Here is a 23,016-nt window from a genome sequence, read left to right on the forward strand (position 1 = left end):
CACGTTGGTGTGTCAGTGGAAATTAGGGTCTGAATTGAAACACTGGGAAAGACTGGCCATCAAAAAGGTATTTCCGTCCTTTGGGTTATGTTTGATGAGGCATCTGTAGCCAGACCAAATGTAAAGGACGCAGATTGACCCAGTATCTGGCACATGATGACGTGACAGGGAGCATCTTGTTCACACTGTGTTAATGAGGCGTAAACATGTTATATGGGACTGAAGCCGGGCAATGCCGTGTGACACACGGTGAGCACACGCTCGGATCCTCCCTGGCTGAGCTTCTCTGCGCTGCGCAGATCGCCGTAGAGCCTCTCTTCCACTGATGACACCAGTTTGTCCGACAGGCTGTCCTCAGTTAGGATAGCTTGGCTGCTGTTGTTGTTTCTGTTGTTCACTCTTGGATCCATGTGGCTGATCTGAGCAGTTACAGTGGTCGAAGACTGGCTGGGTGTGCTTTCTGTGTCTTTGTTTGTAGAGTGTTGGCAGCCATTGCTTCCCCCACCTAAGCCTGCATAACTAGAGCTACTTTTTTTTGCATCTGTGCCTTCATGTGTTTTGTTGGCTGCACTTTCATTGGCCTCTCCAGCACCTCCTTCCTTTGATTGGTCTTTGTTCTCTGTGCTCTCTTTTGCCGCCTCCTCGCAAGCTGCCACCTCACTGGCTTCTTCGTCGGCCGCGCTTGCGATGCGTGAGAGGGTGCTGTGGTATTTGGTGTCCAGAGGGTAACCAGCACTGTCACCCCTTCTCAGAGGGGTAAACCTCTGCCTCTCTAAAGACGGTGAGTATCTGCCCCCAGTGCTTGTCCCTGGGTCACTGTACTGCTTGTGTCTCTGCCACTGCTTCCGAAGATGAACTCTAGACCGGTGCCTGGAGCGCGCCGGAGAGTCCTGCTGGTCAAACCGGGGGTCATGACGGAGGAACTCGTTGAAGAGAGCATCTGTCTTTTCATCAATGCTGTAGTCGCGGCGACGGAGCCGAGGCCGGTGATGACTAGAGGGCTGAGCGATTGGCTTCATCAGTGGTTGGGATTCTGGAAGTTTCTGAGGTTGAAGGGGTTTCAGAAGTTGATATGGTTCCTGAAGCGTAAGAGATCTCTCTTTCAGCTTCTCCTCTGTGTCTGCGTTGTCCGCCATCTCATCCTCCAGCTCCTCCTCGAACATCTTTGCTTCAATGCTCTCACACACTGAACCGCTCCTCCCAGAGCTGGTAAAGAACAACCTTCTCTCAGATGCTGTCTTCCCTTTTGGGGCCCCAAGTGTCCCAAAAGCCGCATTTCTTCAGGCGCCCTGGATGGTGCTTCAATGGAGGCGTAGCCACTGTCCATTTGGAGAAGCTTTCGAGTACCTGCCTCATTCTCTCCTCCACCACTTCCACTCTCACTGTCCCCACCAGACGCCCCTCTGATCTCACCCTCCAACCGCTCCACCTCCCCGTCTCCCTCAGGCTCGTCATCAAGATCTTGGGACAGGCAGCTGTCCAGCCCAGAACGAGCTCCCGCAGCACCAAAGGACGACACGCTGTCAGCGTCACTGCGGATAGACTCGCGGTCTGTGCTGCTCTGGTCGGAGGAGGCATATTGCTCCAGGGAGGCTCGCAAGCTCCAAATGTCTCTGTAGAGGGACGGGGGAGCCTCTGAGCTCTCCTGTCGAATGATTGAGGAAAGAGACGAGCCTGAGTCTGCCCTCCCTCTGGCCTCAGCCCCTAACACCACATCCTCTCCTTCATCTACTTCTGCCTCATTCTTTTTTCTCACATCTGCAGTAACGCCCTCTGTCTTCGTGTCTTCAGCTTTCCTTGACACAGCTTCAAGCCTTCCCTGGCTGGCTGACTTTCGCTGTGCCCCAGAAAAGTCTTCGGTTGAGTCAAGCGCATTTCCCACTTCACTTAATCTTACACCTGCATTGAATTGTATTTCTTCTCCTGATCCATTGGTTGTGGCCTCCTCTTGCCTCTGGGTGTGTGAGTCATCTGTTGGCAAACAGGGTTCCTCTTTCCTCGAGCCACTAGCGCCATTTATGTTCACCATGGCCTCCAGTTCGAGTCTGCACAGATCGAAAACAGTCAGTTCATTGGTAATTCTGGGAATATTGCGTAGCAAGTCACAGGACTGTGGGTGGGGATATACCTGCTGAGGAAGGCTGAGGATGTGGGTGCAGTCACAGGGTGAGATAAAGACTCTGCAGAGAGGGACTGAAGGCCACTGGTCAGGATGGGAGTGTGTGGAAAAGACTCATCTTGGAGATTTAAGGAGTCGTCATCAATGTGATCAGTGGTTTCACTTGCTGCTCTCTGTCTCTGGAAGGGCCTTCTCTTGGGCGATCCTGGTAATAATTTATATGAAAACATTGCTGTCTACTTAATGTTCTTTAACATGTCATGTTCACCGTTCTATTCAGAGGCTGTTCATTTTCAACAAATCACAGCATACTTGTCCATTTATGACATTTATCCAAACCTTTAGCATCCAGACTGGCCGCCCGGTGACTGCTGTCAAACTTCCACCTCTTGAAGTAAGGCCCTGCCCCCTCCAGACTGGCGTGGCGCCGCAGTTTAGAGAGGAAATGTAGAACTGAAGTCTGGCCTGGAGCTTGAGTCAGCTCTCCTCTCATTCCCATTTCACTTTCAACGTCTCCCCTATCCCCGATAGCCTCCATCTGACAAAAGAGATGTGAAGGCAGAGATGAAGCGAGATAAAGAGAGAGGAGAGAGGTGATGAGACATTTAAGAGAGGACGCAGTCGAGGCAGATGCCCCCCCCCCCCGAGCCCGGTTCTGCCCGAGGTTTCTGCCTCTTAAAGGAAGTTTTTCCTTGCCACTGTCCCCAAGTTCTTGCTCTTGGAGGGATCTGTTGGGTCTCTCTAACAACATCAAGAGTTTGGTCTGGATCCGTTCCATGTCTAAAGTGCTTTGATGTAACTTTGTTATGATTTGGCACTTTATAAATAAATTTGATTTGATTGTGACAGACAGAGGCAAAGACCTTGGGCGACAACAGTCTGTCATATTGTCTCTGAGCTGCAGTGAGCCTGTGGCGGCTGATTTTCACAGCTCTGTTTCTGAGTGACACATGTCAGTCAGCCCTCACTCAAGAACCAATCTGTGTCAAGTGCACAGTATTTTGAGAAGCTATTCATCTTTACTGGAATGTTCTCTGGTTAATCAAGCAAAAAATGTTGTTTCAAGCAGAAATTGAAGGTTTTATATATATATCTGTAAACACATTTGGAAAATTTCCACATATCTTTGTTTCATGGGTTAGAATGGCAACACATTCTGAGTTCACTGTTCCCGCTGGGTGTTCTGGCTTTCTGCCACAGTTCAAAGAATCTAAACTCTAAAATTACCCAAACCCTTTAACGTGGGCGTGAGTGGTTGTCTATATGTCAGCACTGGATGTATCCTGCCCTCACCCAGTATCAGCTGGGATTAGCTCCTGTCACCGTGTAATGAATGGAATGAAGAGTTTGAGACGGAGGAACTCACTGTTTGGGACCGTGTGTGCTGTGTTTTCACGGCGGATGACGCCTGTCTGGGTCCTTGGTCCAGGACGACGGAATGATGCGGGTCTCCAGGCAGACCTCCACTGAGGCTCTGTCCCATCCAGTCAGGGACTCTCTCAGTGGGCTGGAAAGACAAAACAACACATTATAGAGATGAAAAAACAATACTGATTTTCTCTTGTGTGTTTCCATGAAAGCCAAATTAAAATCTGCTGCAATGATTCAATCACAGTGGTACATTTCACCTGGTAGATGGAGAGGGGCAGTTTTGGAGCTGCTGTCTCATTGATGTTAACAGTGCTGCTCTCTGCTGAGTCACACTCCATGATGGTGAGGATCTTCAGGTCACAGGGGGCCGGTGGCAGGTGAAGGTGGGTCAGTCGGGCCTTTTTCAAGTGGTGGAAGTCTCCTTCAGTCAGAGTGTATCTGAAGACAAGGAAACTTCTTTAATTATCAAACAGCTCAACCAAATAAGCTGCTGATAGTTTGTGTTCGGAGCAGAAAAACTGCACCTGCGTCCTTTGTTCTGAGTTGTCTTCTCCTGCTCATAAAGTGCAGACTCATTGAAGGAGACCCTGCGCCCGGTAGATCCCGTGGAGACAAATCGTTCTGACTCTCCATCATGACAGCTTGAAGCAGAGAGAGCATCTGACTCGTCCAGACGAATGGTGATCTCTGAGTGGCAGAAATGACGAGGAAAAGCCGAAGGAGAGAAACAATGGAGTTAGTGACGACAGCCGATCAGAATATTTATAAATCGTATATGACAAAGAAAAAACAACAAAAAAAAAAACACAGCTCTGACCTAGGGTGGGCTGAGATTCCTCAGCATAAGTGGTGTTTGTCTTCTCCGGGTCATCGCTGGCTCTGAAAGAAGAAAATTACTTTTGACCGTCACAGACACAAAAATTCCTTGTCACGCCACAGTTTTCAGTTTCATAACCAGAAAAGTTTTAATCCAGTGCTGTGATAATCCTGTTGATTTCGCTAATCCCTGTGTGTTTGCAGACAGACCAGGCCTGCACACGAAACACACACCTGGAGTAGCGCCGTCCCCCCATGCAGCAGCGGTGACAGAAGAGGAGCAGCAGGGAGAGCAGCACCAGCGTCCCCCCAGCAAAAACACTCAGTAGTACCAACAGCAGCACATAGTTCTCCACCTGGCCCGTCGATACGGGAACATCCTGACAAGGTGCAAGCAGGAAAAGAGGTTAGGACCCCAGAATTACACTTAATCAATCACTGACACTGGACTATTACTTCTCCCTTCATAAAGCCATTACCAACATGTTAGCAACAGCAGGATTTGGCCTTCTCTTAATCAGATGAGTTGACTCTTGTTTTTCACTGAGCTGCTCTTATTTGCTGTAGTAGTTGTAGTACGGGAAAGAAAATATTTGGGTCTAAAACAGTTTTTGAAGCAAACTGAAGCAAACATGTTCTTTTTATATATGGTGAATGTTAAAACTGATCTCTGGCGAAACGTTCCATATTTTCTATATTGAACTAACTAATGGGAAATTGTTCCATGAAGTCACTGGTAAAAATATGTATTTGGGCACCCTAACCCTCCCAGGTATCAGTGATAACAGTGCTGTTCATGACATGTGACCCTAATATTAATTTGTGCTTGTATACTTTAATCTAAATGTTCAGGGTGCAGGCCCAGATCCATTTCAATTGAATGGACAAAATGAACTCCATGAACTCCACCCACACATACAGTTGAGCCAGTGTTTCCCTTTTGTAACTCCCCTTTGCATCATGAGACACAACATCAAAGTAGTTTTTCCTTGTGACGAGAGCTAAATTTCAAAATCACACATTTACAAATATCAGCCACCTTACTAAAAACCCTGGTCGGCACCGTCACTGTTTGATTTGCACAACATCTTTTTTAACTTCTGCTTGAGTTCAGCAGCCATCACTCATAACTCATAGCTGAAAACTCATTCTCTTATGGAACAATAAGATACAAGCTCATATATCTGTTGTCATGTTTTGTTGGGACAGTAATTGGTTCTTTTCCCTTTGGGTTTTGCAGCAATAAGGAATGTCCTTGTCCCACAATGCTGTCATCCAAACACTTTAATATATAATAAGGAATGGAATTAAGACTGAAAGACTGAAAACTTAAATTTACTCCTCACAATGATTCTTATCCATGAGCATACACACTCATATATATCTGTTGTCTGCTAAAACAGAAACACACAGAAACAAAGCAACTGCTCTCCTCTGGTCTCTGATTATTACTCTCGGTTTTGGCTGAGTGAGCCTGGGGATGCTAATCGAAACGTCAGCGAGACCCTTAATTCAATTTCGCTGCGCTTCTCAATGAGGAGGAAATGAGGCCTCCACAGGCTAAAAATGGAAATGGGAGGAGGATGTGGAGGAGGATGCAGACACACATGAACAATCCCCAGACCAGACCTTCCTAGCTCTTCTTCCCATACAAGCTTAAAATGGTGATAAGATGTTGAAAATAATTCGGCTCTGCAAATGTAACTTTCATAGTTATTTATGAAAATGACAAAGGTCGCCATAGTGGTTTGGAGGAAAATTGTGGCGTGGAAGAGCTCCTCTAGGATCACAGAGCGCCATGTAGATGATGATGACCCTAACAGGAGCAGCAAAAATATCCAAAACCAGCTGCTGAGTAGATGTATGTACACAGTGAATCTGATGATTATCATCAATGAATCTGCATATAATTTTTTCCAATTCATCATTTTGTATATCAAATCGGTTTGTTTGTTTGTGTGTTTTTTTAGTTTATAATAATCTATCTTTAAGCGCCTTCTTTTGTTTGAAAAATTGTCCAAACCCCCAGTTTTTGAAATAAAAAGATTGTGGCTTCAGACAAAGAAAAACTGAAACCAGAATAATGACATTTTGATTTAAAATAAAAAGAAAAAGGTTGTTTTTTTTTTTTTTCCATTATAGATACCATTTAATTTTGTTTCAGTCGTTGAATAAATTCTATCTTTTCCAGCTGTAACATGCGTACATAGGGAAATGGAAATTAGGTCTAAAAATAGGAGAGGTGGAGGTACATTGAAAAACAGAAGATGTGTGTGAGAAAGAGCAAAAGCAGCTGATTTTATGATGACTCTGCTCTCACTGTAAAGGTACCTCGGTAATACAAAGCATCGATCAGTCTCTTTCAGCTTCAATCCCAGGCTCAATCTAACAGCAGCCAGTCTCTACGGGGAGGAGACGGTGTCGCTGAACAGAAGGAGCTGTTGTGTTTCTGCTTATAAAACCAGAACAAGATGACGAGTGTGTGTGTAAGAGTCCATTTTCATTCAACCTCAAACCCACTTCAGGCCAGAACGCAGCGATAAATGAGCCCCACGTCACTTCTATATAAAGTACGTTTCTACATTCATGAGAAGCAGTGTGGCCTACATACAGCTGAATCCTATTGGGGGATATAAGATACTATGTTTGAATCTGTGCATGTCTGTGTGAGACTAACACAACATCATAACAACACTCACACCTTGATACGCCCAAAGTTGCATGGATGTGTACAACACATACACACACGCACAATTTTTCGGAGTACCTGCTAAATGAAATCTTGCATTTTTATAAGCTCAGCCAAACAGGAACAACAACACAATCAATCAGTTGGAGCAGCGAATTCTGTCTTCAAGCCATGTTTGTAACACACTCGGTAGATGCAAACAACAGTCAATTCTCTCTTTGCACAGATAGCTTCAACTGTCAGGTAATCACTGCTGCTGGCTCTGATGCCCTGCTCCCCTCCAGAGGCCGTCGGCACACAGAGCCAGGAGCACACACACAGCAGCGGTTTTAAGTCAGATCTCTGGATACAGCTCAGCCTCTCCTGCACCACTGCTCCACCTGTGATATAAACCAGCTATTGGAACATCATGGTGTTCACTCAGCTGCTCTTTTGTACACACCGACTGTTGTTTTGAAGGGCTCAAAAGTCAACAGACCAGAGCCAATGCAAAGGTGTGGACAGTATGTGTCAATGGCGTCTGATGGAGTGGGAGGGGTGGACGCTGAAGTACTCACAGTGGAGTTCTCAGTCAGACTTGTCAGAACAGGCAAATCATTGCTCATGGTCCAGGTCAGGGTGAGTGAACCCTGCGGAAGATGAAGGAAGTTAAAAACGTCAGACAGAGCTGCTCTTTCTAAAGCAAAAACACAACTGTGAATTACAGAACTGGACAATCTGACATTTTCTTTCAATACACTGAAGATAGGCTCTGCAGTTTTGTTTTAGTTTTTTTTTTTTTTTTTGTTTGTTTTTTTCAGTCGATGAGAACACACAGTCCTGCTGCTGCAAGCAGGCCGACTCATGAGAACACAAAATTTGCATCAATATACAGTTGAAAATAGGAAATAGCTAATTTGTCCTTCTTTGAGTTATATAAAAAAACTGTGCAGATACATCTTTGAAAATTAAGCATTAAGGGACACACAACTAATAGTTGGTCTTGATCTTACATTGTGTTTGTTAAAAATAACAAGTACAGAAAATCATCATTCCTTTCCTTGTAAATGTCTTGTGTGTGTTTGAGTGTATTTTCATCCTTATTATCACACGACTTGGTAACCTCCTCACATATGCACTGCAAATCATCAAATTCACTGTGAAAGCATGAGGGTTCCTCACAGCTCATCCATATAAACCTTTTACCAGAGGAAGACCATTTGTGAACAGTGAATTTATTTTTTACAGTTTCAGACAAATGAGTGATTATTCTGATGTTCTTTAAAGTCGCCATCTCTAAATGTTACCATTTAAGCAACGAAAATGCTTGAAACTGTTGCAATCTTGTCCAATCCCAGGTAAAAAATTATCACCGGATGAATTCACTGAGGTATTCTTTTTCTGAGAGTTTAGTTAATTACCTTCAAAATCACAGAAAAAAAAAATCCCACTTTGATCCAACACCCTGAGCATAATCCTCACACGATGTGAGTTGATCTGCTAGTCTAAAACTGGTGTAACACCCCCTTAAACATACCAAAATAATGGAAAGCATTGCTGTATGTTCTCCAATGTGTCTGGAGATTTACCGATTTACCCTGAAAATGATCAATTACCAAGAAACCCTTTTAACGCACTCCCAGTTCAGCCAGCTCAGACTGACCACAGTCTAATCTCTGTAAAATGACCATTCCTTTTTTTAATGTGTCGTCAGTGTAAAGAGATGGAGCAAATGGAAGCTCTGATAATACATGGTTATTTGCACAGAGTCCGGCTTGTGTAACATCAGTCCGTGGCCATACTCCTTACACATGCTGCTAACACTACCACACATTCCCTCACCATGTGAGAGTCATACATTATGTAATATCTAAAGAGCTTAAGGTAACTGATGAGGACAAGGCGCTGAACATCGAGAACATTCTGACAACAGAGATGCACAAACACACATTTGTACACATTAACACACAACACAGAACAAATCCTTGTTCAGATATTTTCAGTTTGGATTCACACATGATCAGTGTCAGCAGGTCATTTTATCTTGTGTGTGTGTGTGAAGGGAGTTTTTCTGTCTAACACCATGCAGCAGATTAATTAATCCATACTGTGAATCGAATGAAAAATCAGATTTTAGTCTTTTTCAGCTTTTGTTTGATTAACATTACAAAATGACGACTGTCTATTTCAGAGCAGATCTGCTACTCATGCTCTGCTATTCCTTCTATTTAAAAATGACACTGTGGAATAATCCTAACTAAAAGATACTCTCAACAATCTATTGACATTCTAAGCTACTTCTATATTGTTTTGGGGTTGTTTTCTCCCCCCTCTGGAAAATGAATCTCGACTTTGATTTGTTGAACTGATCCGTGTTACAGCAACGAGGGGAGTTAAACATGGCAACACTGAGTTCGTGCATGTACTTTATGTATACTCACTATGGGCTGTGTTAATGGCCTGCTCGTGCAAAATAAAGCCAAATATTGTTCAAACTCACACAGGACTTAACCTTATGTTATGAGAAGTCTGTATCAGAAATTATAAAATGAGGAAATTGTGCAGCCATAAAAACACCCAGCTTTGGGTCTGAATGTTTTTCTGAATGTGTGACCTATACTCATGGTACGTAAACACAGAGAAAATAGAACGATTAAAAAAAAGAAAAATTAAAAAGTGCAGCCTACATGATGCAGTATTATTTTTCTATAATCACCATAAAGTGCCTTTTTGGTAAGTATAAAATGTTTGCTATATTTACTATTATATATAAATGACAGTTTTAAATCGTTATTATTTATTCATTACAAATGTAAGTTATTCAAACCAATAATTAATTTTAAAAAATTCTACTGTTCTCTTTTAACAATTTGCCGATGTTGTTGTTGTTGATCCTAATGAGCAAACAAATGAACTTCGCCATCATTTGACTACATTTCTTAACCCGTAAGGGGAAGAAGTCAAAATACTGACCCTGACTGGGTGAAAAAAAATAGAAATCCGAAGTGTGTGTGTGTGTGTGTGTGTGTGTGTGTGTGTGTGTGTGTGAGTGTGTGAGAGAGAGAGAGAGAGAGAGAGCATGAGCACGCAGCCTTTCGTTCCCAGGGTCTGATGACACGTTACGTCCTCCCATCATCTCCCACAGAAGACGCAGACAGATGGACAGATCCAGCTCCCTGCCTGACTCTCCCGGGGTTTACGGAGACATAAGCCCTGAGTGTGGCTGGATGCTGATGTGATCCAGATGTGCTGTATCTTACGGTCAGTGCGGGCGGTGTTGGAGCAGCTTCCCTCCGCTCTGTGCAGACTGACTACAGCGACCCGTCGCAGCCGGCGGCTCTAAGCAGCGGCACCCTGAGCATCATCATCATCATCTTCTTCATCGTCTTCTTCTTCTGCTCTCCTGCGAAAAGCCGCGGATCAGGGCTGTCCCACATCTCTGCGTCGCCTGCTCTCAGCCTGCAGGGGATAAATCACCACAAAGTCACGCAGAAGCCTGAGTCTTCATGCGGCGGGGGGGGGGGGGCACCAAACATGTCTCACTAAATCAGATGCTGCCATTTACCTCTGTCACCTATCCCCACATCTTACATAACACAATAGTAGCACATTAGGTTGTGAGCCCGTGGTCCTGATGTGATGCGGACTCACCCGGCTGTGGATCCCGTCGGCGGCGCGCAGGCAGCCCGGCCCGTCTGCATACTTTAACGCCTCGCTTCAAAAGAAGACCGTAGTTATGAATGAAACCACACGCGATTAGACACGCCCACCGCCCGCTGCCGACGCACCACGTGACCCACACCGGAGAGGGTGACGACGAAGATGGTGGTGATGCGAAATGGAGGAGAAATCCCGTCCTCATTCACAGCTGCAGCTCATGAATGGCGCAGGGGGGGGTGGGGTGGGGAGGGTGACAGAAAAAACATCGATTATCGGATTGGGAATCGGTGGTCGAATATTCTCAGCTCGGTGTTTTTTTTTTTATTGTTTCCTCGGTGCCAGACAAGATGCACGAAGACAGACCGATGCTGGAGACGTTTGTGAGGTCTCTTTCACCACTTGGTGACAGCGTTGCACTGTAGCTTTCATGTAGTTAAGATGGAAGGTCATGTTACATTTTTTGTTTTTGTTTTTCAAGTCAGATCCGGTCCTGACCTTTGTAAGAGTCGCACGTGGAGCTGGGTAAAAACAAATTTTTACTGTAGTTAATTCGATGGAAATGGCAGACATGAGTAAAGTTATTCACTCGTTATGTCGTTTCTAACTGGATGGACACTCACTCCTCCATCAAGGCCAATGTCAAACCACAAGAAACTTCTAACAAGTTCGTCCCCAAACAGAATCAAAACATCTCTTGAAAATGATGAAAACTTTGAATTACATCAACAAGCACTGTTTTAACAGCTGCTCACTCCGTTGTGTTTACTCTGTGAATGTGGCTTTGTTTCATCTTTGGGCCGTTGTTAATCTTTGTTTGCACAGATATTGAAGGCTCAGTAATTGCATTCAGACATTCTGCTAAAATGACCAACATGGCCCACCTCTCAGGAGCATTAAATCTTTTCCCAATCAGACCTTCTGCAGTGTGCACGTCTCTGTGGTGGGGAAAATGACGGCTCTGCACAAATAGAAAATACCTCAGCAGTGAAGCTGCAGCAGGCCTCGTGGTATGTATGAAAACTAAACAGGTAAACATCCTGTTTCTTGTTGCCACACAAATGTTTTCCCATGAACACTCAGCAAACAGACTCAAAGAAGAGGTGGAGTGACAGACGTAACATGAGCAGGGATTTGATCATCCTGACAGCCAAACCAAAATGACCTACAAATATTAACTCGCAGGAGCTACCCAGCATTATAAAGTCTGCAGGAGAATGGAGGTGTCACAGTTTAATGGCTCAAGAAGTGAGGCTGTAAGTTCAGGAGTGTAACCATGTCCCATATTACCTCCATGTCCTCACAGTTCATGTTCCAGTTCATTTTTAGGACCCTTTGAGTTCTCTGGTTTGTTTCCAGTGTACTTAAGAGAGTTCTTAAGCATCTGAGACACAGACAAAGCTTATGTTTTTCCAAGACTTGGGTCCTGTTTGATTATCTAAATTATGGTAATGTCTTTTCAAAACTCCTACAATCCTGCAAAAATCATATTTACATTTGCTCAAATGATAATGCTGATACACAGTTAAACAGTTGAACAAATACCAGAAAATAATAAAGTCTGTCAACTCACTCACAAACATGTCATTTAGCAACATCTACCCAGATACCAATCATCACAACCATAAACTGCTGAGAAAGAAAAGCTGTCAGAACAAAACCATTGAGTACTGGTGACCTAGGAATCCAACGGAAGGGGAATTATGGGTTATTTCCTAACCTTTATTTAAGTTAAAAATAATTTAACTTTATTTTAAGTTTCCTAAATTTTCCTATAATAGCTCAACAATGACACTTTCTAAAAGAGCTTCAATAGTCTTAAAATGTTAGTGAATATTTCCATGACATTTGCGAAACTTATTTATAAAGGCCTTAAAGAATAAATAAGTGTTCAGTGACTTCATGAAACCTTAGAAAACTCCTGCTGCAATGTCTGTGTTTATATATGGAGAAACTTGCATGCTTGTCCCGATAAATATAAATAATCAATAATTAAATAACATCTTGGGTTCTTGTGTTCTTTACAACAAACAAATAATGCAGACGTGTGCATTCAGAGATTCAGAAATCTAGAGATTGATTGGTATTTTCATTCCAGTCAGGAATACAATCTGATGCATATACGCGAAGAGCCGTCTTTGTGTGTGTATTTCCTGAAAACTCAAGGATGATTTCATCTCAGTCCATTAGTGGTATTCTTGTGCAAATATTCAGGACAATTACTTCACCTTCAACTGTTTTTAACATTCAAATTCCAGCTACTCCAAGGTGTAACATACCAGGGGCGTTGAAACATCGGGGAAATGATGCCAGGAGAGGCCGTGTAGGGGCGGGAGGAATGTGGAGGAGAGTAGGAACGCAGTGTGTACATGAATGTGTGTGTGTGTGTTGCTGGATGGTTGACGTCAGAGCTGCGTCTGTGCCTGCTCCAGAGAGCAGGACATCCTGTGGAATTGTTCTCAGCACAGCCTGAGGAATGTAAAGCAGCAACTCCTCCCTTCTCACCAGTCTGAGAGAAACACCAGTAACACGCTGCCTTGGAAATGTTGTGGGTGAGGGAGTGCGGGGGAGGCTCAGGGAGGGAAGGACCACCATCAGGTCCTTCCTCTTAAAAGGAGAGAAGACCAAGAAGAGATCAGAGTGGAATTCCTTTTGAATTCCAGAGAAGTCAAGCTCTGAAATGCTCTCTAGGGTATTTCTAGAGTACATATCTATGATGAGTGTGAGCACAAACATAGATGAAAATAATGTAGTGAAACAGAACAGGGAAGGAGAAATGAATATGTGTTTTTTGCTCTGACTGCACAGGCTGATTGTTTTTAGTCAGAAAAAAGACCAGATGAGACAAACACTATTTGTGTGGAGAGGAGTGTGGGGGTGAGGTGAGGAAGAGAGGAAGGTGATATGGGAGTGGGATGACGCAGACTGGATAGCGGGGGTGTAGTTGGTGCAGCTATTTTTAGCCGGCGTGAGGAGACACATCTTAGCTGCTTCTCTCTGCCCTCTCCAGCATCCTACATCACTTTACTCTGAGCTGGTCCTCTGCTCCATCTATCATGTGACAGCTGCAGCTGGTGCAGACCCTGCCATGGACATGAGGACACGAATACTAAAGAGAAAGGGGATGCGAAAGACTGCAGAATGTAAAAGGCACTGCAGACTCCTTTTATGATGATCTCCTCCCACCAACTGAACAGTGACGCCTCACAGCATCCAAAGATGTGCATGTGTGAATCTCTGGTCAGGGTGTTTCCCTCCAGCTCCATGACTTCAGGCTCCAGCTTCCTTGTGACCTTGAAAAGGATCGAATTTTCCAAATCCTGATTCAAATGAAAAATTTTAACAGCTTCCATGTGCAGTAATATAAGATGCACAGGATGTTATTACATGCTATGTTAGGATTTCCATTTGCATACACAAGTGCTGGACAGATGTGTCCAGTGAGTTCCATTTCATGAAAACAGCATGACATTCACACGCACGTGCCTTTAGAATAGCTCACTAAAAGTCATCAAAGAAGGCGTGAAATCTTTTTAGAAGACCAAGCTTTTCGATAGTGACTCGACTGAAGAGCTGTCTAGTATCTCTGCTTCCTGGAGAGGTAGCATGTTCAGGTTTGACAGTCTAAAGTAGGCCATGCAGTGTTTAGGCCACACAAACAGGCCTGCAGGCGGGTTAGTTATTAATATCACAATGTCCTGGAGCTTCTCTTTGGCAGGCTGACTGTGTGCTGACATGACAGAGAAAAACATGTGGAACAACATTGTGTTGTGACCACCAATGACAATATAAGTTGATGTGTTGGCAGAATGAGTCAGTCATTAGTGTAGACATTAGTTATCTATCTGCGGGAAGCCTTTCACAGAGGGAACAATCACATTTCAAATCAGCTACAATTTGTCACTTGGACATTATGACACCGTACAAAGTGTTGTTGGTGCTGTGCAGATTGCATCATTTATGAATGAGCAGTGAGGCACAAAACAGGGAGGAGCCACGAAGGGAAGCACGCGTTTCGGTTGGACAGCACAGGTTGACCGGTTTCGTTGTTGTCGCTGATTGGCTGTGCGTTCAGAGGGGCGGGGCCATCGCCGTGACTGTTGGGGTGTTTTACGCTCGGTGGAGTAGATCTCCGCTGCGACCAGAGGCAGCCAACGGCGTGCTGGAGCTGCTCCGACCTTCATCTTTAACCCCCCAGAGCTGCTCATCACGTCCCTCCGAGGAATGAGCAGTGATACTAAACTGAAAAGAACCGTCAAATCTCTTCCTATCTGAATCCAGTGGCGGATTACAACCAGGCATCCGGATGGAGCAGCAGCGGGGTCTCTGGAGCTTCAGCCCCGCACGGTCTGCACGCATCGCCGGTCAGGACACCATGCGTTTGGCTATCACCTCCACCACCGGCAGCCCGGTGGAGCTCACTGTCCCCCGAGGAGAGACGGTGGAGGGCCTGAGGACTCGGATCTCCCAGAGACTGAGACTACAAACCGACAGAATCCTGCTCCTGCATAAAGACAGGTGAGCTGGTGTGGAGACACCACATAGTGGCCCCTTCAGTGAACTACTCCGCCCGTTTAGGATGTCATGTCTGGTATGTATGAGGGACTGAGATGTGATTTCTGAATTAGGCAGCTGAGTGTGGGAAAACTGCTGGACCTAGGTGTAGCAGATGGTAGCAAACTGACCCTGGTCCCCGTCATAGAGGCCGGGTTAGTGGTGAGTACAACCTAGCACCAAACACACTGAAACAGTCTTGTACTAGTACTGATGTCTCCATTCGTGTCGAATCACACTTCATCGCTCCTTTTCTGCCACAGTGCTCCACTGTCAAAGCTGAAAGGACTGTAATGGACGTTTTGGAAAGTTTAACAGAAATTCAGGTGAGAGTTTTATTTCCCAAATTACTACTTCTGTGCTGCAAAGTAGACACTTGCTAAATGCACGAGTGAAGATGAGGAAACAATATTCTCCTCGTAGGATTCAAACTATACACTTGTGCATGCATGTAACAGCACAACAGCATTTCTCTCCTGCAGATCAGTGACTTCCTGTCTGGGCGCTCACCTCTGACCATTAACCTGGGAATTGGAGCTCAAACGATGTATGTGCAGCTCCAGCTGTCTGAACAGGATGCGAAGAAGCTGCAGCAGGACGGGGAAGGAACAGTCCAGAGTAGCAGCGAGCATCAAACTGGCCTGCCAGTGGCTGCAGGTGTGAACCATGCTGGCTCTGCCTTGGCCTTGTCTTCCACCAGTACCACAGGATCCACTACCTCACTTCCTGTTTCCCCAATCTCCATCCCAGACACGGACACTGCTGACTCTACACCCCAAATCCAACTTGACCCTCAAAGGCCAAAAACTTCTTATAGCACAGCAGTTTCCAGCTCCCATTCATCCACCACCCCTGCTGTAAACTGCCATCACCACGCATCTCTACCTCTATCCTGTCAGCATGTACACACTGCTCCTTCCACCCCTTCTTCGCCCTCTGGTCGTCCACGTTCCAGTTGTCTGCCACAAGCAGCCACACCCATCTGTTCAGCAGCTTCCACTGGATCTAGTTCTAGACCCCCAAGTCCAGTACCTGCTTCAACCTTTGAAAAGGTTAGTCTTACATATTCTACAGCAAACCCAAGTGCTCTGTCATGTTTTCACCTTTATGTGTTATTATGAGTAACAAGTAACATAATTTAAATAAAAAGTTCAAAATGATGTGTATGAAATAGTTTTACTCCTTTTTATGCCTCACAATGGAAGGTGAAAACATTTCCCTCTTCTTTTTTCAGAATAGGATTCATGCTTCACCTTCTGCAGAACTGTACAGGCAGCCAGGGGCTGTCATTGATAGTTTTGTGAGCCACTCTCCAGGCGTGTTCTCTGGGACTTTCTCAGGTTAGTTCCTCTATGTGAGCTGCAGTCAGGTCCACCTCAGAACGACAACTTAAAAAAAATAATAATAAAAAAGGCCCCTCAGTTTACAGTTCAACTGTCAATCACCCACATGCTCTGTCTTGGCCTTTCTCTTATTTTTACTTGCTCTCATCTTTTCCCATCAGGGACTCTAGCTCCTCAAAGTCAGAGTATCAGTCACCCTCGTCGCGGTATTGCAATCATCCTCCAGATTCTCAATGATCTCCTCAGAGCTGCCTCGTCCCATCAACGGGCACCAGCCCCCCTTCGTCAGCACTGCCCTGTTCCAAGCCATCCAGTCAGCCCAGTACCAGCGGAGGAGCCCAGCAAAGCAAGAGGCAAACCACTGGTGGTCCAGAGGACTGAGCACTTAAGTACAGGTTCAGGTCAGCTTGTCCAGATTTTATTTTTAGAAAAAGCAACAACTCCCTATTTCTGCTTCCCTATTCCACCCTTCGTAGGATGCTAATTTCTGCGTAGAATGCCTATCTAACTTTCTGTTTCCTGTAGGCAAGGAGACTTACCCCCTCCAAACCTCCACAGAGGAGGATCAAACCTTGCAGTGTAAGCTAGAGCGTCTCCAGTTTTTGATGCATCAGCAACGCCTTCGAAGGCAGACTCGCAGGAGTTCACACTTCTCAAAAACATCTCATCCATACCAACATCGTCACCATTGTCCTTAGACTCCTCATCAGAGAAGATCCACTCACTGTGATAACAGCGGCCTTGATGAACAGAAGAAACCATTATGGAAACCAGAATGAATCCCCTCTGAGGAATAGCAGTGGCATGTGCTAAAGGTCATGAAAGAGATCTGGGATGGATGCTCTTTTATACTATGAATATTTCTGAAGAATGTAAACCTAAAAGTCCAAGGACTTTTGTTCCTGTGGCCATCATTGCACTGAGCATGTTATTTCATCTATACAGTAGGACAAATACAGAAAATAAGTCCTTTTCTAGCAGATATGACTAATTATTATGTAGCATTTACCACAAGAACTGTCATTTTCTTTGTTATATGTCTAGGTGTTTGGTAAGAAGACCTTTTACTCTATGTTTGTTTCTGTATTCAATGCCTTAACAATACATGTCTTGAATGTAAACTGTCTGTTTTGATCTGTGTAGAAGATGTTTCACTTATGCAATAGTACAATGTAAACACAAAGAATGAGAACATTTGTAAAGAATAAAGGAAAAAGCTGAAAAACCTGCTGTTTCTGATACAGTTTCATTTGGGGAGGACAGTTGTCAAATGTCTATGATCACTATTTTTACAGTATCAGTTAGCTTCTCGTGATTGTAATTCAACAATCTGATAAGTTCTGAGATGATTAATCACAAAACTAGACATTATTTGGCACGTCTGATTTTAAACGGTCGGTAGCCACAAAGGTCAAGAAACAATGTTTGTCACTGCTTCCTTTGAATGTATGTTATCCTCCAGGTACTCTGGATTCCTCCCACTGTCCAAAGACATCATGTTCGGGTTAACTTTTGACTCTAAATTGACTCTAATTGAGTGTGAGGTGAGAGGTTGTTCATCTGTCTGCCTGTCTGTGTGTTATGGGCCACTAATCACTATTTTGCCGTCCTGCTGGCTCTGCTGTAACTTGAGATTATTATTATATTTATTATTTGTACCCTCAGAACGACAGATGATATTTTCAGAGGGGGAGAAAGGTGACGCTTTAACTCTGCCATCCGGTGCGGCAGGTGGCGCTGTGGGGCCGTGACGGGAGGCGGTGCAGTGGCCAGGCGGCGGCAGAAGAAGACGCCTGCACGTCGCGCTGTGAAAAGCGGAGCTCCGTCTGTTCTCCCTCATTCGACCTGCGGCTCAGCTCTTCGTCAGCTCCGTCACAACTCACCCCAAGGTAAAGGCTGGCTTTAACACAAGGGTACCGTGTTTCACATTATGTTTTTGGTACAAATTATACATTTAACGCATGCATCTATGTATATGACGTGCGGATGTCGCCTTTTAATTTGATGGTGAAACGCGACAGTAAAATGCAAATGAGCTCAGAATTTTATTTTTAGCGGTTTAAACCAACGGAAAAAAAAAAAAAAACACCAGACCGCGCCAAAAGCTTTGCGGTTCTGCTTGTAGTGAATAACTAGCCAGTGCACACTGAGCTTTTTTTTCTGAAGTCAGAACAGTTGCATAACGCATGAAATTGGGCAGCTAACGCGTGTTCCTCACTCGGTCGGTGAAACAAAAGTGGGGAGCAGCAGCTCAGTGCAACAAAATGGCGCCGAAGGAAAAAGCTAGGTGGCTAAACCGCTAACAACCCGGACCACGTTTACGGGCCCGAGGCCTCGCTCGACGTTTATTCATAAACCACTGTTGGTGATTCAAGCAAATCAACTCAGATTTGTTGAAATGTTTATTTAACACATTGTTAGGCAGTTGAAATGGGCTATGGCACAATTTCGCGGGAAATGGTTGTTACTCGTGGAAGCGGGCCGGTGACCTACTTTTCACGGTGCGTGTGCGTGCAGCTCTACTGGTTCACGTTTATTATTTTTCATACTTTTTTTTTGTTTTTTTTTTCCTTCACTGAAGATGTCGGACGAAGGCAAATTGTTCATCGGAGGACTGAGCTTCGAGACCAACGAGGAGTCTCTGGCTGCGGCCTTCGGCAAATACGGAACCATCGAAAAAGGTAAAGTCTAATTATCCCTATAAATCATTTATCTACATGAGAATACTTGCGCAATCTTTTAAGATTACGTGGCTTTTACTTATTTTTCTTTTTCTTCTTTTTTTTTTTTAACCCTTAGTCGATGTGATCAGAGACAAAGAGACGGGAAGATCTCGTGGTTTCGGCTTTGTGAAATATGATAATGCAGAAGATGCTAAAGATGCATTGGACGCCATGAACGGGAAGGTAAGTTATGACACTAGTGTATGTGTTAATTAAATTTTTTTATTGAAGTAGTTTTTAATTAGTTTTTTAATTAATTGCCCTTTGTGTTGTAGACTCTTGATGGTCGGGCTATCCGTGTGGATGAAGCAGGAAAGGGCGGTCGCTCCAGAGGAGGCTTCAGTTCAGGCCCAAGAGGAGGCAGATTCAGCGGCTCACGGGGTAGGGGTGGACGCGGTTACTCGAGAGGTGAGGGCCGATTGCGGCTTGTTGTGTTTGTGATAGGTCCTTAATATTTATCTTGGTTTTGTCTTTCTCCTTCTATTGACTTTGGAGGCGGCGGATACAACGGCGACAGGGGATACGGGGACAGGAGTTATGGGGACAGAAGCTTTGGCGGTGGAGAGAGGAGCTTTGGTGGTGGTGGAGGATACAGGAGTGGTGGATACTCCTCAGGTGGCTACAGGGAAAATAGGTAAGTGAATCTTTGACAAAACAGCCCTGACCACATTGACATGGCTTCCCTTAATGTGTTTCTGCATATTGACATGTTGAATTCATTTCCAGGGGTCAGGGTGGATATGGTGACCGCTCTGGATCCTACCGCGATGGATACGACAGCTATGGTAAGCACGATTGATGTGCACCTGTATTGTCTGTAAACCTATGTTGGGGCTGTAATTTTCCAACATGGCATTTTAACACAAAGTGGACTTGCCTTTAGACACAATTAAACCCACAATTTACACTTCAGTCACTTACAGTCACATCCACAATAAATTAGTCAGTGATGGTAGGCTGAGAATTGTGCACCATACAGCTGTAGATCATGTCAAAAGATGGATTTTAGACAACTTCACAGCCCCAACATATGCAAGCTGATCATGTATGCCCCTCAGTTTTTGTACCTGTGCCCACGTTGATGCCTCTCTGTATGCCGTTGGCAATTCTTTGCTAGCCCGCGCCCCACTCTGATAAAGAGGCTGGCAAACGATTTGAAGCACTTTAGGTAACATTCAGCATTTGCTATTCTAAAACTGCTCGTATCTCAGTTGATGGAGCCCATGAGGCAAAAAATGAGGGAGGGTTTTTGGACTGTCTGGTGGGTTTAAGGGAATGTTGTGAAACTCCAGTGTTGGAACTTTCAGTGTCTTTACCTATGTGCCCGCTTCTTATCCTCAGCTACACACGAGTAAACATCTCCCTGATTCAAGATCATCACTTGGCTGGCTGTATTTCAAAGATGCGCTCCTCAAGAAAAATGTCCACGTGTTATTGCTGACCTTTAGTTTTGTAGTTCTGTTGTAGTAGCTCAAGCATCTTTAAAAATGTAGTCATGAGTTTTGGTCATTCCTTAAACCATGTTACAAATTATCGTTCAAGACTACATTGCTCAATTGGGCATCTTTACTCCTCCAAAAAACCGTTTGACGAAAAGGCACCTGTAATCTGGTTAGTTCCACATTTCCCCATTTGGGGACGCAAACAGTGACTCTCCACTTGGCTTTTCGTTGAACAGCCACTACCATCGCAGTAGACTCTTGTCTAGCACGTTAAAGTGTTTCCTCTTTTGATTCCTCAGTTTTTGATTTATTTTTTTTTTTAATAATGAAATATCCGGTGGGGCTTGTCTGGTTTTTGTTTTTTCTTATTTCCCCTCTTAGTCTCTGTGACTTCGCCTACCTCCTGTCAGGTTTTCAACTGAGTGAGGAAAGAGATCCATTTTCTCTAGAAAAGACTTTTGGGGGATTTTATGCTAAATTCCTTTTTACTATTAAAGAAAAAAAAAAACAAAACTTAGTTTAGCTGAGGCTCCTGTATGTTCAATTTCCCAAAAGAGTGAATTCCTTTCAGACTGGTGAACTACACATCCGAAGTGGCCGGCTGTTCATGAAGTTGCAAATTGCAGCATGCTACAGTCTGTCCAAGGTATCTTCTGTGCTCTGCTCAACATCTGCATTTTAAATGTGCTGTAAAATGGACTAATCTTGTTTAAGTGATCGAATATGTAACTTCGTTTCCCCAAAGTAATATCTCAACCGGGAACAGTTTTGTACTTTATGTTCTTTGTATGATCAACATTTTTTTTTCTTTGTCAGTTTGGCTTCATGGAGCCTATTAAACAGACTGTGGAAAATAATCTCGATTCTTTTGCCTTTCAAAAATATCGCATGGGGGAAGTTGAGCTTAGTTGTAGACTCATGAGTTACTGTAATGCTGTGAGCAAACTAAGTCAACTGCTCAAAATATTGATCCTGCACATGGCTGTCTCTGGAGGGCAACTATCAATTGGCAGTTCAGTTGAAGTTAGCCAAGTCTCGAGCTGTAGCCAAAGTAAAGCACCAATTTTTTTTTATTTTTAATTTTTTTTTTTTCTCTAACGTCAATGTCTGCCTGGTTCCTAAATCCAAAAAGATGGGTGTTGACCCAGTGAATCCTGTACATTTTTCAGAATCATATGTAGCGATGTGTTGACAGACATTACCGTAATCATACCTCTAGTGGGGTTTGAATAATTGGCACCTATAGTGGCGTGGAAGTGCTGGGAAACTATCAGCTGGTGTCTGGTCATGTTAATGCTTCATTACGTTCAAGAGGTCAGCTACTTCAAAATCCTACAAGTCCTTGGAGAGTGAAGTGTTGCGCCTACCAACAAGTGCTCATCAGAGATGAAAGCTGCTCTCTTGCCTAGGTCATATGTGGAGAAAGTAGGCCAATGCACGTGAGGTAAAAATCTCCTTTTGCTTTGCTCACATCCTTCAAACTCAGTTCTCATTGTTTCCATGAATACCAAGTTAGTCGCTGTGTTTAGTCCTCTGCTTCAGATGCCGCCTACAAACATGCCATGGCCTCTTCCTCGATTCTGATTCTTAAAAGAAATTTGCATTGAGGAAAAACTTGCTATGAAGCTCCTCTGGATTGTAGTGCTCCACCTCCTCAGTCCACCAAAAAAAGCAATGGCCTCTTAAATCATGGGTAGTAATGTGCTCAGTCCACTTCTGTTCACTGCATTAGTCCACAAATTTGCTCCAGTAATGTCTCACAGCAGTCCTATTCGATGTGTAAGGTGTCTAGACTGTACTCAGTTGTTTTTCTTTGTACCCTTACATATGAATAAGTGGTGAGTTTCAGACTCATGAATAGTGTTGCATGCACTGTTTTATGGTGTATCTCGTACATTAGTTGCCAGGCTTAATTCATGTTGCTCTCTTTCTTTAGAATGAACAGGCTGACGACTCCATGGGATCTCCTCATAGCTGAAGCTGTGCAGTTTTTCATGGCAGTGACTGGTGATGCAGAGGCAGTAATCAGGTAAGATCATTTATTAATGTATGTTCTGGGTTGATGCAGTGAAAATGTCCCGACAAAATATACAACTTTCCTTTGTTTCAGGTCCAGCGGGCAGCTGTAGAAAGTAGCAACACAGGAGGACCCTGCCAACTTGATGTTCAATTGTTGGCCTGCCAGAGATGCATCTTTCAAATGTTATGGCTGCTATTCAAAATTATTGATATGAAGGATGGTGGCAGAATAGAACAGTATGTTTGAGGGAATGGACATTATTGAATGTTGACTAAGACTATCATCTCTTTTCAGACTAAGTGG

General features: G+C 44.2%; 3 protein-coding genes across 7 annotated transcripts; 2 read left to right on the forward strand and 1 right to left on the reverse strand.

Annotated features, from left to right (window-relative positions):
- Window positions 1-209: 209 nt before the first annotated feature.
- cbarpa (CACN subunit beta associated regulatory protein a) lies at window positions 210-14,815 on the reverse strand. Its single transcript, XM_029524758.1, is given in 12 exon segments — window positions 210-1,255; window positions 1,258-2,045; window positions 2,129-2,141; window positions 2,459-2,657; window positions 3,486-3,626; window positions 3,748-3,928; window positions 4,015-4,177; window positions 4,308-4,369; window positions 4,541-4,686; window positions 10,727-10,842; window positions 13,137-13,238; window positions 14,746-14,815. Coding segments are annotated over 12 exon segments (3,027 nt in total).
- On the forward strand, window positions 14,782-17,687 carry LOC115058134 (midnolin). Of its 2 annotated transcripts, none has more exons than XM_029525447.1 (7): window positions 14,782-15,149; window positions 15,260-15,347; window positions 15,449-15,511; window positions 15,668-16,237; window positions 16,420-16,525; window positions 16,690-16,929; window positions 17,024-17,687. In XM_029525447.1, exons 1-7 carry the CDS (start codon window positions 14,938-14,940, stop codon window positions 17,224-17,226), a joined length of 1,482 nt encoding a protein of 493 aa, XP_029381307.1. In that variant the 5' UTR covers window positions 14,782-14,937; the 3' UTR covers window positions 17,227-17,687. The 2 variants fall into 2 exon arrangements, with proteins under 2 accessions (XP_029381307.1, XP_029381308.1); XM_029525448.1 differs by having other exon boundaries at window positions 17,054-17,687.
- Window positions 17,688-18,320: 633 nt separating this feature from the next.
- On the forward strand, window positions 18,321-21,261 carry cirbpa (cold inducible RNA binding protein a). Of its 4 annotated transcripts, none has more exons than XM_029524360.1 (7): window positions 18,321-18,417; window positions 19,110-19,209; window positions 19,328-19,434; window positions 19,527-19,632; window positions 19,738-19,885; window positions 19,978-20,036; window positions 20,593-21,261. In XM_029524360.1, the coding sequence occupies exons 2-7, from the start codon at window positions 19,110-19,112 to the stop codon at window positions 20,604-20,606; spliced, it is 534 nt and encodes a 177-aa protein (XP_029380220.1). In that variant the 5' UTR covers window positions 18,321-18,417; the 3' UTR covers window positions 20,607-21,261. The 4 variants fall into 4 exon arrangements, with proteins under 4 accessions (XP_029380220.1, XP_029380217.1, XP_029380218.1 ...); XM_029524357.1 differs by having other exon boundaries at window positions 18,324-18,417; window positions 19,527-19,659; XM_029524358.1 differs by having other exon boundaries at window positions 18,324-18,417; window positions 19,527-19,659; window positions 19,747-19,885.
- The last annotated feature ends 1,755 nt before the right edge of the window (window positions 21,262-23,016 follow it).

The sequence above is a fragment of the Echeneis naucrates genome, chromosome 17 (genome assembly GCF_900963305.1).
Source record: "Echeneis naucrates chromosome 17, fEcheNa1.1, whole genome shotgun sequence".
In the NCBI taxonomy this organism is placed as follows: Eukaryota; Metazoa; Chordata; class Actinopteri; order Carangiformes; family Echeneidae; genus Echeneis; species Echeneis naucrates.